Source organism: Protopterus annectens, chromosome 14.part0, assembly GCF_019279795.1.
Source record: "Protopterus annectens isolate FY-2018-M chromosome 14.part0, PAN1.0, whole genome shotgun sequence".
NCBI classification, from domain to species: domain Eukaryota; kingdom Metazoa; phylum Chordata; order Ceratodontiformes; family Protopteridae; genus Protopterus; species Protopterus annectens.
The window spans coordinates 932,691,084-932,709,791 of record NC_056748.1 but is presented as its reverse complement, the minus strand read 5'-3'; the positions used below and the strand labels follow the sequence as shown (position 1 = coordinate 932,709,791).

Sequence of the window (18,708 nt, the reverse complement as noted above, 5' to 3'; positions counted from 1 at the left end):
TTCTGCTGCATGTCAAAGGCCAATCTTGCGACCCCCCCCCCCCACAAAATAAATAAATAAATAAATAAAAATATCTCATGTCTTCTAAGGAAGCCAGTCAAGCTCTACAGATTTACTACTTCCCAGGCTAGAACACTCTCTCTGAATCACTGACTCATAAGCTACCAAAAACTTAAATATATACAGAAGACATCCTCAGAATCGTTCAGTTAAGCCCCTATAAATTAGTACCACTATATAAATAAATCACTAAATACATAGGCCTAAGTGTACACCACAGTACCACTTTTCCTCAATACCCTCATGTTTAAACATATCAATAACAGCTTCTGCCCCCCTAAAAAGTCAGCTATGTTCTTGCAATGACTCACTCCCTTAAACATGCCAACCACCTGATTGTAATAAAACTCATTTTATAGACTAGCACCAACATCATGGAACAATATCCAGAAAAAAAAAAGGCGATACTTTCTTAGGACCTTAAAAACAAATGCTTAACAGGGCCACCTCAAAACATACCTTACAGTGCACCTACTTGGACACTCCCAACTGATTACTTCATTCTCTTTAATTAGTGTACACCTACACCTGACCTCAATTTCCAGTGGGCTAGAATATCATTGTACTCTCTACTAAATATTGACATAAATTAATACGTATCTTCCTCTCTCCCCCACTTACATTTGAGTACTGCATCTACTCTTTCCACCCCCTTGTATTACTACTTTTCAGTCTCGTTCCCATTAACAGTTTCTCTACCTTCCACAATACTCTCTACGCTTCCTCTCATCTTTGATTCATTACCACCACTCCTCCTCTCAACTATGATTCATTACCACCACTCTTCACTTATACTAAGTTTTTACAAGGGTAGTTGGAAACCCATAATTACGTTTACTCAAGTTTAAACTTGGACATACTATACTGTCTTGCTCTACTGTTTAAACTTTAATACTGTTTATTCTTTGCTCAAACCATCATTTATTACTCACTGTCACTGGTTATCAAGTTTTACTTTGTAATTGTTTCACACTTGCAGTGATGTAACTGTATGACCACAGTCATGCTTGAAAATGGTCATCAGACTGGTTTACCTACCTGGTTAACAAATGTAAAACAACTTATGTTCCTCTTCATTAGTGCAAGTAGTCTCATATTGTTTGCATAACAGATATCTGAACTCAGGGAGCCTAATGACAAGATATTTAGCAACAGTTTATAAAATGTTGATTCAGTTTCTTAAGATAAACTGCACAGTGTTACTGCCTTACTCTCATCTGATCCTCAATGACTGGCTCGGGTAGGGAATCACTGCACTTCAGGAGAAAGAGTGATCGCCAAAGAGGCAGTGTGAAGTCTTCCTCCCTTTCAAGAGGACATTTTGAGAACACAGCACATATCACACTGACACACAAAAGCAAGATAAATGTTGCTCATTTCAACAAAAGGGACGCAAGCACCAGACAAACTATTGCACTTCACCAAGGAAAGAAAGAGGATGAACAGAAGAACAGACTGCAAGGTCTTATCACACCCATTTACCAATCTGGTGGCAGTGTAACACACTGTAGTATTCTAAAATTCTTATAGTTGACTGTAGAAATTAATGGGCTGTCAGCTCAAGGAAACTTGGTAAGTGACTTGATCCAGTCAGCCACAGGCTTGCAAGGGACATCCTTGTTTGTGGTTGTGACTATAGCAGTGCTGGGTTTCCTCCAGAACATTCAAGACAGCATTCATGATCACAAACACTATTAGGAAAGATACCCCAAGACTCCTGAACTTTCTCCACATGAGCAGCTAGACATTTATTTGGGGGGGGGGTACAAAATGCAATGCTAATCCATGCTGGTCTTCATGAATGATCTCTTCCAAAGGAGAAGTCATCTGAAGGGAAAGAACATGGGGTTGGAGGGGGAATCACTTGTCTGTGAGGGACTACGACCTCAAAATCCTCACAGGGTTTAAAGAGATGGTCTCACACCCATTCTCCCACCATGAGATCTTGCACCGACTCATTAAAGCAAAAAAGTGTCTGATCAAAGGGTGTCAAAAATTAGGGAACATGTGCATAAAAAGGATATATGGCTGTACTTCCCAAGAGTGGGATTCCTGACCTATGATTCAGACTCCCACCAGACAAATGTATGCTTTATGCCTTGTACTCAAGCAGTGAGCCATAGCGAAAGGATAACATGGTGGTCCCCTCAGCTTAGGATGACAGACTGGAGGGAAGCTCTGCAACAAGAGCTCACAAACCCAAGTGCCAAAAACCACTAACTGAGCAACTCAAAAGGTTGCTCCTGGTAATAGTCTAATGAACCTTAATTCTGACTGAGAAAGTTGGGGTCCAGGTGGTCCTTGTATCAGGAATGCACCACAAAGAAGGGAGCAGGCAGTGGTCGCTCTCAGTGTCATCCTCATAGAAGAAAGCAGATTACTGATATGCAGCTTTGAACCCTTGGTAATAGGGAATGAGGCCAACAGGACATTTCAGAAATGGGCTTAACCTCTAGAAGGACTAGGCCATGACCTTTCCTTTTGATCAATGGGAACTCCTACTGACGCCCATGCAAAAAGCTTTCAACCACTGCCATCCATCTGGAGGCAAAGTATGCTAAGTGCTTTTCTCTCTTTCATCTGACATACTGAAAACAGGGCTGACCTGCTGACAGTTGTAATAATGCTTATGTTCTGCCTGGAAATAACACAGGAAATGGCAGCATGGGTATTTACTGGCAATATGACAGACACATTGGCCAGTATGATTGATTTACATCAGTGCATGTAGGAAAGCATGCCAACAATTGCTAGAGGCAGGATACAAAAAACAGAACTAGCAGGCTCATGAGTTAGACAAGATAACGTTGTTGATTCAGTGATGTCATGATATGCACTGGCAGTAACTGCATGCAACCCCCCCTCCCCATATACAGAATCTCCTGAGAACTCTGCAGAATTCTGAGTTGTCTAAACAACCCAATCATAGGGCCCATCACTTTTTCATTTTCCCTATATGAGTTGCAAACCCAAATGTCATATTCCAGGGGAGCTATTACTTTTGTGTCACTAATGTTTACTCCTTTGGGAGATGCGGCCTTGGCTGCTGCTCTTTAGCTCAGTTCCTAGTGTCTCTCTACTGCAGTTAAAACTACCATTAAATCTTTTCCAGTTCTATATGTTTAAGTCGCAGCTGCCCAGCCTGCATATCATTCTGGTATTACTGATCCCCAGGTGCATCATCCCATATTTCTTAGCAGTCAGCCTCTGCTACCTTGTTGGTCCATGCTTGCTTTCTCAGTTTACTTAAGACTCAGTTTTGAAAGATCATGCCACAGAGACAAATACCATGAAGAGCAAGTCACATGACTAATTCTTTGACATCACCTTGATAGAAGCCTCTTCACCGTTACCCTTTATAACACACCTTCTAGCCACCTTTCCACTCATATTTTTTCCTACTTCACTCCTTCAGTCCTCTTACCACCATACCGTTACCCTTTATAACATACCTTCTAGCCACCCTTCCACCCATATTTTTTCCTACTTCACTCCTTCAGTCCTCTTACCACCATTGGGCATGGCCCTAACTTAAAGGCCTTGCTGAAGACTTAATTGCGTGACATCAGCAGGTTGTATCCATCCACTTCAGACAACTCAAATAATTACTAGACATACTTTGTACATGTAGGAAGAGAGGGGCAGCTTGTGAAATTGTTGCATGGGCTACAGTTTTAGGTGTAAAAATGTTCATAATCTAGAGAAAAAAAGACAAATGTTACACCTCAGTGCCATAAACTAGGTATATGGAGGGATTTTTTTTTAATGATTCAAGCTGCAACAGTGGCACAAGTACATATTTTAATTTTAGAACTATTCCAGCTGTATACAACAATTGCAAATTTCATGCTTAATCATGGATTATCCATTCAGTTACAAAAACAGCATACATCTGAATATGTAATGCACTGGCAACTCTTTAATGTACTAAGTACAAAACTAACTTGGAAAATAAAGGGCAGTGTCAGTGGTGCAACAGGTTATACCCTCACCTTTGGTTTAGAAGGCTGTAGATACTTTTCCCACATTGGGTAGATGGGATGGACTGCTGAAAATGCAGTGCATCATCCTTTGGAAGAGATGTTAAACAAGGCTCCATCTGCCTAAGTCGGTGGTAGCTTAGATGGATGTAAAAGATCCCACAGCACCTATCAAAGAGTAGGAGATCTTTATTTAAAAAATGATGTACAATATTATTTACAAATTTATACAGTGTACACATTTCCAGTCCTTTCCGTTATTGTCATACAATCATAAATATCTTACTTTTCATAATGTTAAAATTCTATCATCTTACTTGACTTCCACTCCTTTTTCCACAACCACCATCCACTTTTTCTTAAAATTACTGCCCATCTCCCATTTACCGTTAAACATGACTTCATTTAGCCTTTCATTCCAAATGGTCCACACAAAATTAATCTATTATACTAATGTTCTTTACTTTATGGTTATAATAACCACACAATCATATCCATGTTTTACCTTCTTGATATTTTAAAAGACATTTTATTTATACAATTTTCCCTCAGTTATGCAACCCTTATACAATATAGGAACATATGTTCTGTAGTTCCTTCTTTCACACAATATATACAAACATTTCCACTGATTCTTTATATTGCACATTTCCCTTTACTGGTAATTTAATAATCACTAATCTCCATAAAAAATTGACAATCTATTTCCTTATCACATCATGCTTTACGTACTTTTATAGCTTTAATGTTTTTCATTCGCTTGCTCAGCCCAAGGATTAACGTAATACTGCATCATGATATTTTTCAACCAAACTTTTTCATTTTCTGTTTCAGCAATTTTTATTTTCCATAAAAGCATTTTTCTTAACATCTCATTACTTCATTTAAATATACCTTTCCTCTTTTGAAATTTTTAACATATCCCAATGCTGCTTATATTTGTACTTTACTAAATTTACTACTAGGATTTTTATCACTTGTCCAAAATAAAACTTTATACAAATTCAAAGCAGCAGCATAAACAATTGGATTTATTAATCCTAAACCTCCAGCTTCTTTGTCCCTGTACAAGACTCCTCTCTTCACTGAATTCAGTCTTGAACCCCATATAAAATAATGTAGTATTTCTTTTTCATAGACTATTGGCAACATATAGACACTAGCTCAATATGCAAACTTTCCCAGTATAACTAAATTAATCAAATAAACCTTTTTATTAAATAGCTTGTAGGTTTTCAAACAACAAAGCTCCTTTATTTCATCAAGTATCCTATTCTATTTTTCCTCACTTACAATTTCATCCCCAAATCTTATTCCGAACACAGAGATTTCTTTCACTGTGAAAGATACTCATATAATTTACTATATCACCCAATTCTTTACTTTTTTCTTTATTTAAAGTTGTGCCTTTTATATTTAAACACTGATGTGCACAACACATCTTGTACATCTTGTACATCCATACTGTTTCTTGTAATTTATACACCATTATCTGCATTAAGTAAACATGACTAGAAATTTTACCTCCATCAGTAATAGAAGTAGTACCTCTTAAGTTCAAATTTACATCTCTGACTAATACATTTTTAACTGATGCAAATATACTACTCATAGGATGTCCCTATGTATGCCATTCTTTATATTTCTTTGCTTAACCAGCCATTCATTGAAATTCTAACTAAAGTAAGAAATTTAAAAATGTTTGTTCTACATATAATAAAAATAATGTTATATTCTTCCATAACTGTCCACAAAGCTTCATGTTGTACCATATCAACAGCTTTATTGAAATCTATTATGATCTTGGTCTCATCCGTCCCTTTTATTTCATCTACAATTTCCCTTACTATAAATAATAATTCCTGACATCCTTTTTCCCTTTAAACTATATATACTATCTTCCATAATAAATTTTCAATTTACTCTATTCTCTTTTGAATTATTTTCATAAAAATCTTATTTGTATTGTTCAATACTATAGGTCTCCAGTGTTAAATTTGTATGGAAAAAAGAAGATAAAATTGAAGTATACACCTGCATAAATCTTTGGACATAAAAATTTCATTAAATCACTCATTCATAACTTAAGTATTTTTTTTTCTGCCAATCCATAAATTTCTTATAAAATTGGTATCCTATTTCCATCTGATCCTGACTGGCTGCAAATTAACTTGTCTAAGTGCCTCAACTAATTCATATAAGGAAATCACATTTTTAATTCCTTATTTTCTTGTTCTGTCAATTTTTTTAACATGCCATTTTTTATTTATTTATTTTTTGTACTTTCCATTTGGAAACATTTTCTTTACAACAAATTATGATAGTCATAATTTGTTTCTGAGATTCTTACCTCTCCTCTATTATCTTTCACTTTTGTATTCTCTATGTTACTCAAATAAGCTGACACCTTTAAGATTTATCTCATAAATATCGTTAAATTCTTTAATTTTCTCTTTATTCTTTTCAAAATTCTCCATTCTATCACATAATATTCTGTACTATTCCTTTCCAAATCCTTTAAAGCATCCATAAACATTGTTTTATAATTTTTTCTGCTTTTATTACATCTGACTGCCATTCCAAAATGCACTTTTTATATTTTTCCTTCAAAGCTAGCCACCACTCAAACCAGTTTTTATACAACGCAATCTTTCCATAAACACATTTATTCCCAATTTCATCCCATAATTTCTCATTTATTCATTTTACCCCTTTTCTCAATCTGATATACTTCTTATTTTCTTGTACTTCTATACATATGGCTGAGTGATCTGAAAAGCCCGTTACAAGTGTTTCTCCCTTAGCTTATTTAAACCTTGTGATATAATAAAACAATCTTGGTCTTATATATACTAACTACATGTACACTAATTATTCCAAATCATTAAATTGATGCATTTTATAATTTCATAATTTGTCTTATATACTCTTTTTCCTCTAACAAAATCACAATTAAAATCTCCTATTAATATTGTATTCACATTACTACATAATCCAAAACTTTGTGAAATAAATTTTGCCTTTACTTGTACATAAGCATACCATGCTACACTTTTACATATCTTATCTACTACCATAGATCTCAGATGGCATAATCTTCCCATGACTGCCAATGTTATCTTCAATACTTTCACTGATTTTTGATAAATCAGAAGTATGCTTGAACATAGCCACTTTGCTAGGTTACACGTTGCATCTCCTCCCTAAAGTTTGTTTGTAATCTCAGTGTCAAAAATCGTACATCTTCAATATTACGTCAACATCACACTTACTACCTCAATTTAGGATGCTTATTCTTCCACTTATATTTTTTGATAATATTTACATTGATTGAAAGCATTATAAAGCTGCCATTATGCCTATGTTGTATCTTACCAGAAACTTAATAAAACTGAAGTATTTCTCATCTGCATTATCTATTTCTATTCTTATTCTCTTTTATGTTTATCCCACTTTAAACTTCTCTCTTATTCTCTTGTCAATAGAATACTTTTTTGTTTCACTATTTTACACTTTATATCTTCCTCGTCACTTATTTTAGATATTCTATATTATCTTCCGTTTCATTTATCTCTTTATCCTTCTCTATTTCTACCCTGATCTTGCTTCCCTACTTCCTCTTTACCCTTACTGGGACTTTTCTTCTGTTTGTATACTATCCTCATTTTTGCTTTCCTCTCCTTCCTTTTTCGCTAGATTACAATCCATCATTAAATGCTCAGTTTGGTTGCATTCATAACTTTTCAATTCAAACTTTTTTTCGTGACCTATTTCCGCACAAATATAACATTTCCTCTTATCACAATTGGTTATCAAATGATCACTTTTTCCACAGGAAAAAAAAATTTTTTTGCTGTCCCTAACATTTTACATCTCTGCTACCCTCTACAATTATCACACTAGGGATATGAACAATTTATTCTTTCTCCATTTGCATTACAATGACAAATTTCATCCTCCACTTCATATCCCTCTGTTATCAGAGACTTTGCTAAGGTCCATAGCTTCTTTACAAAAACTTTGCTTAAACGTCTAAAGTCTCTTTTACAACCAGAACAAAACTGGTCTCAAAAATAAGGTTACAAAATCTCTCTTTATGAAGAATAAAAGCGCTTACCTTCCAAGCCTTCACTCCAAATGGGGACTACTAAAATTACCCTAAATGTCATACCTGTCCATTTCTTTTTCTTTTTTCTGAATTCTCACCATACATTTCCATCGACTGTTGAAACGTCCTTTCCTCTGTTCATCTATCACTTTCCCTGCATATTGGAATATGATTTGTCTTGTGATCTTTCAGAATAGCTACAGATTCCTCCGATTGAATTTTGTCCATAACTTCACTCCATAAATCATCTTTTCACTCTTCTGTTCCCCCTGCAACAATTCACCCAAAATATAATTACACAACCCTCCCAACTTGAAGGTTGTGATAACATGTCCATCACCGTTTTGAACATTTGCTACTGATGAAACAAACAATTCGGCTGAAACAGCTCCTCAGTATCTTGTACAGCTTCAAATACTGCACTGGTACTCACCTCTGCGCTAGCCACGATCTTAGTTCTCCCAACCGCCACTGTGCTAGGAATAGAACAACCACTCTCCTAATGAGTAGGGAATGTTCCCTAATGCTCTGGCCAAATTTCCCCATGTAGTATAAATGGGTATCTCGTGAAAAGTGGTTCTAGCCTGACGGGACTAACCCGGTCAACCAAGGATAAATAAAAAATAAAATGAATGAAGGCAGTTCTTTTTCAGTCTTGTACTTTAAGACAGTGTAATGTCATTTTAATTTTCCTTACCTGAGCAGCACAGATACTATACTGGGTGAACATCGCTTCGTAAAGAGCCATTAAACCACTCTGCCCGGCGGCAGCACAAGCCCGAGCATCCAAAACTGGCACTGCCTGTAGAAAGAACAAACAAGATTACAGCTGCCAGTCATCTCTGCAATGCACAAACAGTTATGTATACTCCACATATCTCCTTAGTCTTCATGACAATTGGAAGAATCGCATTTGGCTGAATCAGAAACGCATTACATGCAAATGGCTGACGTCTCAGTCAACCGTGATATAAATGAAGCATCAATAAGTGACTAACAGTTATACATTCTACAAGACATGAAAAACTGCATAAAAAATATTTTATATGAATGCTTTCTGCACCACACCCATATTGGGGTATAGAGCAATCCCCTCACACCCCTGCCTACTTTAAATACTTAATAACTTTTAGACTGCAATACATTGAAGGAAAGTGAATGAGCTCAGTCACTAAATCACTATTTACACATACCTCCAAGGCAATGTAACTTTTAGGTTAGAATATGTAGATACTGGGGGGTGAGAGAACACTGCCTCCACAAAAACACTTGCAGTTCTTCATGCGTTTTATCTTTTTACTGCATGCTTCCAATGTGCAGTTGTGGTATAGTCAATTAAATATGTTTTAGCCAAACGAGTGGATGATGAAATGAGGTGTTACGATCTAAAGTACTGAGATTAAGCAAAATCTGATTAAATCAATTAATCATTATGAAGTCATATTACTACTCTGTCAATTTAACACAAATGTGGCACAGAAACAAAAATCTCTATGTTAACCTTTCATTCAAATAATATGAAAACCTTCTCAATTAACATCTCATTGTAATCAAGGACAAAATGTACCCATCTCATTGTAATAAAGGACAAAATTTACCCATCTCATTGTAATAAAGGACAAAATTTATCCTCACTCCCTAATAAGCATTCATTTAACTGCCCCAATACACTTTACTTTTTTGACACATTAAAGAATCTGATGATCTTTATTGCTTTTTCATATCTCTATAAATATTTTCCATACTATGAACTTTTTCCATGTACAAAACTTGATATGATTAGACTCTACTACACCCTACTTGGCTCCTTCTTGAATAAAATGCTCTATTACTAATCCATTTCATTTACTAATATTTATCCAAAGAAGGGTCACATTTCACGTTTTTAGTGATCAGACAATTTTATTAAAATATCAGCAATGATTAGATATGGACCACTACTAAAACCAATCACAATACAACAAGCAAAACCAATTCAAGATGGGTTATAAAAAACTAAGAAATTATTCTAATAAAAAAAGAAAAAAAGTTGAAAAAGAATACTAAAACACAAATAATTTGAAACTTATTTCTGTAATGAAGGATGCCCATTTCTATACTACAATGAAACTGAGCATTAAATGTATTGGTTTTAAGCAAAAATCTACGCAACAAGTTTTATACATGAAGATGGAAGCCCTCGCTTCTTTACTACAAAATCCCACATAAAAGGAGGAATGAAGCCAACTACTTGAACTGCAGTTGCAAAGTCCCACTTAGACCGAAATATCTTTCCATGGTGTTTTTTTTTTTTTTTTCCTGGAAAAAAAATTACTTTAAAAAGCAGAAGCACATAAAGGATATGGTACAGCTGGCGAATTCCTGCTGAAGAGACAGACCTCTTAACTGAAACGAACACCTGCTCCAAACACAGGAATTTGATTCAGAGTTATCTAAGTGCACTTGTCTAAGCTGCCCTATACTCGACTTCACTTCTCTGTACAGCAAACTTTAAGGAGGTCATTACTTGGCAAGTGTTGGGCAGTCTTAGGTTAGTAAAACTCTAAGAAAGAGCAGCAAACGTATTACCTTGACTTTCATTGCTAGCCCTTTCTCTCTGATACACCCACTTAAGTGTAAGAACAAAACAACCAGTGGGGCAATAGGGTGTTAGGGAAGGAAATTCTCCAAGTAGAGTGGTGTGTAAAAAATATGTTTTCTTCTATCATAGCCGCTTCTAAACTGAATGACAAAAGTGCATATACTATGAATATATGTATTTGAGTTGTCGTTTATGAGCCACTGTGAGTGGGCTAGTGTGATGCTGGATTCTGCGCTGCATAAACAGATGTTTTGCAAAAAATATGGAGCCAAAAGTTAAAGCCCTGCATGATGGTTGTGTGGACAAGCCACATACATCCTCAGACAGGGGGCATCATCCACTGTACCCCATTACTTAATATAACCTGGACAACCGTAAGTTTTTTTTCTTGAAGGTTGTACCTCTTAAATGAGACTCATTTGAAAATACAGTCCAAAAAGCATGTACTTAAACTCTGCCTTCCAAGGACAATATACAACAGTCCTGAACGAGAAGGTAGGCAGTACTCCGAAATTTAGCTGCAAGCTCAAAATTACTGTAACATTGAAATGCTTCTCAGAAAACTCACAACAAAAACACTGTGGATGTCTCCAAGTTACGTCTATACAGCCAACATAACTGTTGCTGAATTTGCTACTACAATTTTCATTTGGGACTTCATTTTTTCTGTGGAAGACGGGAATCTGAATGGTTTTAAAAGAATACTTGCTTTAAGCTTGTCACCGTTGTTTATGTTTATTTCTATTGGCTCCCTGCTGCTATGCACTTGCCTTAATTTAGGCTGCACTGTGCGACAGTGCTTGCTAGACCTAAACTGAGCCACAATGAACACGTGAGCAACAGATAGTCTTTTCTGACCATTTGTACCCACTAGATCCGATAATCTGTGTAATCCTTCCAACACAAGAGAATAACTTTTTAAGGACTTTTAAGCCAATACTGAGACCTGTGCTTTCTGCTGCAATTTTTCACTCAGGACTCCTTTTGCATTTTCTCTTGTGAGAGGAACAAATGGGAATTTGCATTGTTCCAAATGTAACTGCTGTAACTTGTTAAACAATGCTCATTTTCACCAGCTCCCTGCTGCCATTTACTTGCTTTAATTTCTGTTGCATTGCCTGACTTAATGCTTGTTAGAGGCAGGCTACACCACAGTGCCACACCAGCTTGTCCATCATCACTCATACTGTGTAGTAGTCCATTAAGTACAGGTATAAATAATCTAACATCTGTCCTTGAAAAGAGCTGCTCTCAGAACAGCCACCTGACACTTAGCTCAAACCCATCTTGGTAAATTATATCTTCTGATTTTTCCATTACTTAGACACGGTCACTTCCCTCTATTCAAGGATTAGCAATGTAAAATAAAGTCCTACTGTGATAAAGACCTGCCCTAGATTAAAAGTCACAACTAGATAAAAATAATCCCACAAAGTCTCCCTCTGTTGACAAACTATTGATTTGTATGGTACCCATCCATAAAGTATTCAGTTTGCCCAGCAACTGTTGGTATGGTAACCAGGGGACCACAGTCTGTCCTCAACTCAAATTATTGCCAACTTGCTGGCACCATGAAGCAACAAAGAAAATGCATTATGCTCACTGACTTGTACAAAATACACATGCACAAGGTGTAAATATTTACTTAACTTGGTGGCTTGCCTCTCAAACCAGATTGCCAATACCCATATCAACAAACCCCTAAAACAAAAAACAAACAAACCTTCCTATGTTAAAAAATATGTCGCTATGTATATCCCATTATAGGTGGCTACTAAATACACACTGCCCCTATTGCCAGGTTGAGCAAGGAAAGGATGGTGGTGGTCTTCTCTGGTGCTAGAATCCAACAGGTCACTAGCGCAGTCAAGTTCCCTCATCCCAAGTACACAACAGTTACTGTTCACATGGGTTTTAATGACTTAACATGAAACTCCTTGGATTATATGTTGGACATGACTGAGGTGTCTGAAAATGAATGTGTTGCAAGGCTTGAATACAGCTAGGCTTTAGCAGTTTTACTAAGTTCAGAAAAATGCCTTCAATATCGTCATTCCAAGGGGTCCAAAGTGTGTCACCTTGGGAGGGAATGATCAACAGAACTGTTCAGCTACATACAGCGCATACCTCTCTCGCCTTAAGGATTTTAGATACTGACCAAGATATTTAGTATTCTCATAATGCAAATTTTAGGTAATTGTCTAAACATACCATCACAGTTATATCCAGTCAAGACAATATACAATGGATATAAAAAGTGTACACACCCCAGTTAAAATGCCTTGTTTTTGTGATATACAAAAACTGAGGCCACAACAAATCCTTTCAAAACTTTTCTCACCTTTAATGTGACCTATAACCTGTACAATTCAATTGAAAAAACAAAGAAATCTGTTAGGAGAAAAAAGATAAAAATAAAAAACGTACAATAAGCTTGTTGCACAAGTGTGCACACCCTTAAACTAATACTTTGTTGAAGCACCTTTTGCTTTAATTACAACATTCAGTTTTCTTGGGTACATACCTGCCATTAATCAGAGAGAGTCTGATGAACCACAAATAAAGTTAAGCTGTCCTAGTAGGATTTTCCTGACATTTACTCAGTTACCTCCTATAGCAAAAGCCATGGTTCGCAGAGAGCTTACAAAGCATCAAAGGGATCTAATTTTTGAAAGGTATCAGTCAGGCGAAGGGTACAAAAAAATGTCCACAGCATTGGATATACCATGGAACATAGTGAAGATGGTCATCAAAAAGTGGAGAAAATATGGGACAACAGTGGCATTGCAAAGAACTGGACGTCCCTCCAAAATTCATGAAAAGACAAGACGAAAACTGGTCGGGGGGGCTGCCAAAAGACCTACAGTAAAATTGAAGGAGCTGCAGGAATTTCTGGCAAGTACTGGTTGTGTAATACACGAGAACAATCTCCCATATTCTCCATATGTCTGGAGGGCAGCGTTGCAAAATGGAAGCCTTTTCTTGCACAGAAAAACATCCGGTCATGGCTAAAATTTGCAAAACAATACATCAAATCTCCCAAATGCATGTAGGAAAATGTGTTCTGGTCTGATGAGACCAACACTGAAATTTATGGTCACAATTCCAAAAGGTATGTTTGGTGCAAAAACACTTCGCATCACCAAAAGAACACCACCCCCACGGTGATGCCTGGTGGTGGTAGTATCATGCTTTGGGGGTTGCTTTTCTTCAGCTGGAACTGGGGCTTTAGTCAAGGTGGAGGGAATTATGAAGAGTTCCAAATACTAGTCACTTCTGGCCCAAAACCTTCAGGTGTCTGCTAGAAAGCTGAAGCTGAAGAGGAATTTCACCTTTCAACACGACAATGACCCCAAGCATACATCCAAATCAGCAAAAAAAAAAAATGGCTTCACCAGAAGAAAATTAGTTTTAGAATGTCCCAGAACTAAATCCAATAGAAAATCTGTGGGGTGACTTGAAGGGGGCTATGTACAAGAAAAGCCCTCGCAATCTGACAGTTTTGGATCGCTTTTGCAAGGAAGAATGGACAAATATTGCCAAGTCAAGATGTGCCATGTTGACAGACTCCTACCCAAGAAGACGGAATGTTGTAATTAAATCAAAAGGTGCTTCAACAAAGTAATAGTTTAAGGGTGTGCACACTTATGCAAGCAGCTTATTGTACATTTTTTATATTTTCTCCCTCCCCAACAGATTTGTTTGTTTTTCAACTGAACAGGTTATAGGTGACATTAAAGGTGAGAAAAGTTTTGAAATTAATTTTTGTGGTCTCATTTATTTATTTCAGTTTGATTACCGGGGAAGTCCACTGGGCCAAGAAGAACCCATTTTCAGTGGAGGCCTGGGGAGAAAAGCTCCAAAGGCAGTACAACCAAAACAATGTTTAAGAAGAATACAAAAGATAATCCACTCAGCAAGAAAACAAAGTAAGACACTGCAAATTCAAATTTACAATAGAATGTACACACAGTAAGAACATTGTAAAATGCATATTTACAATAGAATGTAGACACAGTAAGAACATTGAAAATGCAAATTTACAATAGAATGTACACACTGAAAGAATTCACATAGGACACAGTAAAAGTTAAAAATTAGTAGATTTTTTTTTTTGCTAACTTTTCAATATTGTCATCCATACAGTGAAGTTAGAGCCTGCTAAAATCATAGCTAGAGTTCGAGAGTACAAAGGTGCAAGAGTATAGGGACTTAGTCTAGGGGAACCTTGGGATTAAGTAGGGTGAAAGCAAGAACATTTCTATTTTGAAGATAGGTGTAAGAAAAGTTGGGTTTTGAAGTAATCTGAGTTGGGTATGGTTCTAAGAGGAGGAGGAAGAGAGTTCAATTTCCTACCTAGAGAGAAGGATAGTAGTTGTTGTGTGGTATGTTTAGGTCTGGGGATGGAGATTAGATTTTGGTGTTCAGATCTTAGAGATCGGTTGGGAATGTAAGGGGGGAGGATGTTGGATAAAGCAGGGCATTTTTCTGGGTAGAATATTAATTTATGAGTGGTTGTTAGTTGGAGATAGTCAAGGTGGTTTGGGAGTTCTAGCCAGTTTAATGATTGAAGGGAGAGGCAGTGGTGGGTTGAGTTTTTGGATTTGGTGGTGAATTTAGAGATTTTATTATAGCAAGCTTCAAGTTTAGAGGAGAGGGAGGCAGACAGATTAGTTAGGAGAGGGGCTCCATAAAGTTGAGAGGGTAGGTGGAAGCAGGTAACTAAGGTTTGCCTGGAGGATTTGGAAAGAAATAGATTATTCCTGTAGAGCATGCCTAGTTTTTGGTGTGTTTTTTTTTATGTTTTGTTGAATGTGGAGGCCAAATTTAAGATGTTCATCTTTGGTTATGCCAAGGAGTTTGGCGTAGGGGACCACTTCAATAGGAGTGTTAGATTGGCTGAGGATGTTGAAAGAGTTTTTGTCCAAGGAAGAAGTCTTAGAAGGGAGGAAAATTAGTATTTTGGATTTACTGGAGTTGAGGGAGAGATGGTTTTGGTGCATCCAGTTTTCTGTAGTGGAAAAAGCTGTTTGAGTTTTAGAGAGAAGTTCAGCAAAGTTGGGGGCGGCACAGACTAAGGTAGAGTCATCAGCATGTTGGATGACTGTAGTGTCAGGGAGAGCAGTGTGAAGGTTGTTTATGAAGATGTTGAACAGTATGGGACCGAGAATGGATCCCTGAGGAACGCCAGTAGGAGTAGGTAAGAAGGAGGAGGTATTGTTCTTCCATCTGACAGCCTGGGATCTGTCAGAGAGGTAGCTGGAAAACCAGGCAAGAGTATTAGTGGAAAGATTAAGGTTGGAGAGGTGGCAGAGTAGGTGTGAATGGGAGATGGTATCAAAGGCTTTAGAAAGGTCTAGCAGAACAGTGGATACTAGAAGTCCGGAATCTCTGGCTTGATTAACTGCTTCTAAGAAGGAAAGTAGGGCAGTTATGGTGCTGTGGCCTGGACGGAAACCATGTTGGGTGGGTGTAAGTAGCTGATTCTCTGTTAAGTAGGGTAAGAGTTGGCAGTGGACACATTTCTCAAGAATTTTGGATATAGGAGAGAGAAGGGCTATAGGGCGGAAGTTAGAAATGGAGTTGTTTTTACCTCCTTTATGAAGTGGTAGAATGTAGGCAGAACGCTAGAGTTCGGGAACGTAAGACTCTTGTAAGGATCTGTTAATCAGGATGCTAATAGGAAGAGCTATTCCTTCGGCTGCGTGTTTGAGGAAGGAGGGGGGAATGTTGTCGGGGGCGTTGGAACAAGGTTTTAGTTTGGTTAAGAGCTTTTTTATGAAAGTTGTGGAAACTGGTTTGAGTTGAAACATAGGGTGACAGTCATTAGGAGAGTTTAGGAAGTTGGAAGGGTTGTTGTCAGGGAATGTTTTGGTTAGTTGGGCTATAGAGTCAGTAAAGAAAGTGTTGAAAAGTGAGCTTAGTTCATTGTCAGTTAAACTAGGGTCAGGGCAGGGGTTATTTTGTCACCTAGGATGGAGAAGAGAGTTAACAGATTTCCAGAATTGTTTGGGGTTGTTAAGATTAGTAGACTGAAGTTTGTTGTAGTAGTTTTTTTTGTCTCTGATGATTAGTTTTTTTAGTTGGTTGCGGAGTTGGGTATATTGGAGCATGGCACAAGGCTGTTTGCTTTTCTGATAAAGCTTCCAAGATTTGTCTCTGAGTTGCATGGTTTGTTTAGTCTCTTTGGTCAGCCAAGGAGCAGAATTGGCTTTGATTCATTTATTTCTAAGGGGGGCTAGAGAGTTAAGAGTATTTAGGAAGATGGAGTTAAAATGTTCTACGGCATTGTCGAGGGACAGAGTTTGAAGGATTTGCCAGCTGATTTCTTTGAATATGTTGGAGAAGATTGTGGGGTTGTAGTTGCTAAAGTTATGAGTTTGGATATAATGGTGTAGGAATTGAGAGGGGTTAGCTGAGCGATGAATGAAGGCAGGTAGATGGTCACTAAAGGAGACAGGGATAGTTCCTAATAGAGATTTTGTTTGGATGGGAGACTAAAATCCAAACTATGATGGAGCCAGGGGGGTGATTTTTGTTAGGCCTGGTTGTAGAATGGATTAAATGAGAGAAGTTGAAAAGGTTGATAAGCTACGGTGGGGGAAGGTGTGTTGATTTTGTTCCAATGAATGTTGACGTCGCCTAGAATAAATGTTTCATATTTTATTTCAGATGCGGCTCAGTGGAGAATATTCTCTAGGGTAGAGATGTTGTCGCCAGGGGAGATTTATAAAGAAATGAAGCAGATATTTTTATGTTTATTGAGTTGGAGCAGACAAGCAGTTATTCCAGTATTTTTGAATAGAGGGGTTGGGATTTGCAGGGGGATTATGGAACGAAGGTTAGAGAAGATAATGGCAGAGCCTCCACCTTTTTTGTTAATATCAAAAAAAAAAAAAAAAAACTGGCATTTTGACAGGGGTGCATACACTTTTTATATCCAGTGTAAATATAGTACTGTTGTAGAAGTCTAAACAAAATATTACCTTTTCTAGACCCCACCCCAGGAAAACACTGCTACTTTATCACTGAAACATAACTCCAGTATAGTGATAACACCCATTCCTTACCAGGTTTGATGCCCACCACTACACACTCTCTGCTAAGGGAGACTTCAGTTCAGGTGGAGGAGTGACAATCGTCATTCAAATTCCTTTACATTCATACTTACCAGTTTGACAAGATCCTCAAACTAATCTACATACTATTACCAATCAATGAACTCTCCGATACTGACAATTACAGAACCTCATCCATGGCTCCCATTACAAATTCTGCTACCACAACAAATTACTGCTGATTTCCAAGATTATTTCTCATGTTGTGGAGACACATTTATTCATTAAGCAGGCTCTTATCAGATCAGACTGTTATAATGCTGATACTACATGACACGAAGAACACCAGTGGGTAATAAAGATGAAGTTTTACCCATTAATTCTAAGTCAGCAGTGAAAGGATAAGTGTTTATCTACACAGGTAAGGAGAATACAGGGAATGTGTGGAAAGTCGGAAGGAAATCAGAAAAGCTGTGGATAAATTAAAGTAGCAAGGTAAAAAAGTTAGAAGAAGATTAGCTTACTCCACAGCAAGAATACATAAATGGGATATCACACTACCAAGGAAAACAGATGGCTCAATATTGAAGAATATCGAGAGATTCAAACAAAAATGCTAAAATACAGCTGTCAGAGAGTCATGATAAACGGTAGCTTATCAGTTCCTTCCACAAGGAAAAGGGGTTAACTTTTCCTGCGGTGCTTATCTCAATCATTAGAGGAGAGAAGGGGGAAGGAGGCAGAAAATTGTAAACCCCAAAACAATTCATGAACTTATGTCAAAGGAACTCCAAAAGATAAAAATCTACTGTTGAAGAGGACAACATGACAAATTCATTTTTTTTGTTGTGATCAGAATCTTGAATACGATCACGATATAAGAGCAACTCAGCCTGGGAAACCCATTGCAAGTGCTGAAAG

The 18,708-nt window shown here is 37.2% G+C and overlaps 1 protein-coding gene across 1 annotated transcript in view; it reads right to left on the bottom strand.

Annotated features, from left to right (window-relative positions):
* ALDH18A1 (aldehyde dehydrogenase 18 family member A1) overlaps positions 1–18,708 on the bottom strand; it is a gene marked incomplete in the record, with an annotated part of 362,299 nt that overhangs the window by 257,022 nt on the left and 86,569 nt on the right. Inside the window, 1 exon segment of the mRNA XM_044056733.1 lies at positions 8,846–8,950. Within this exon segment, the coding sequence (XP_043912668.1) occupies positions 8,846–8,950 (105 nt within the window).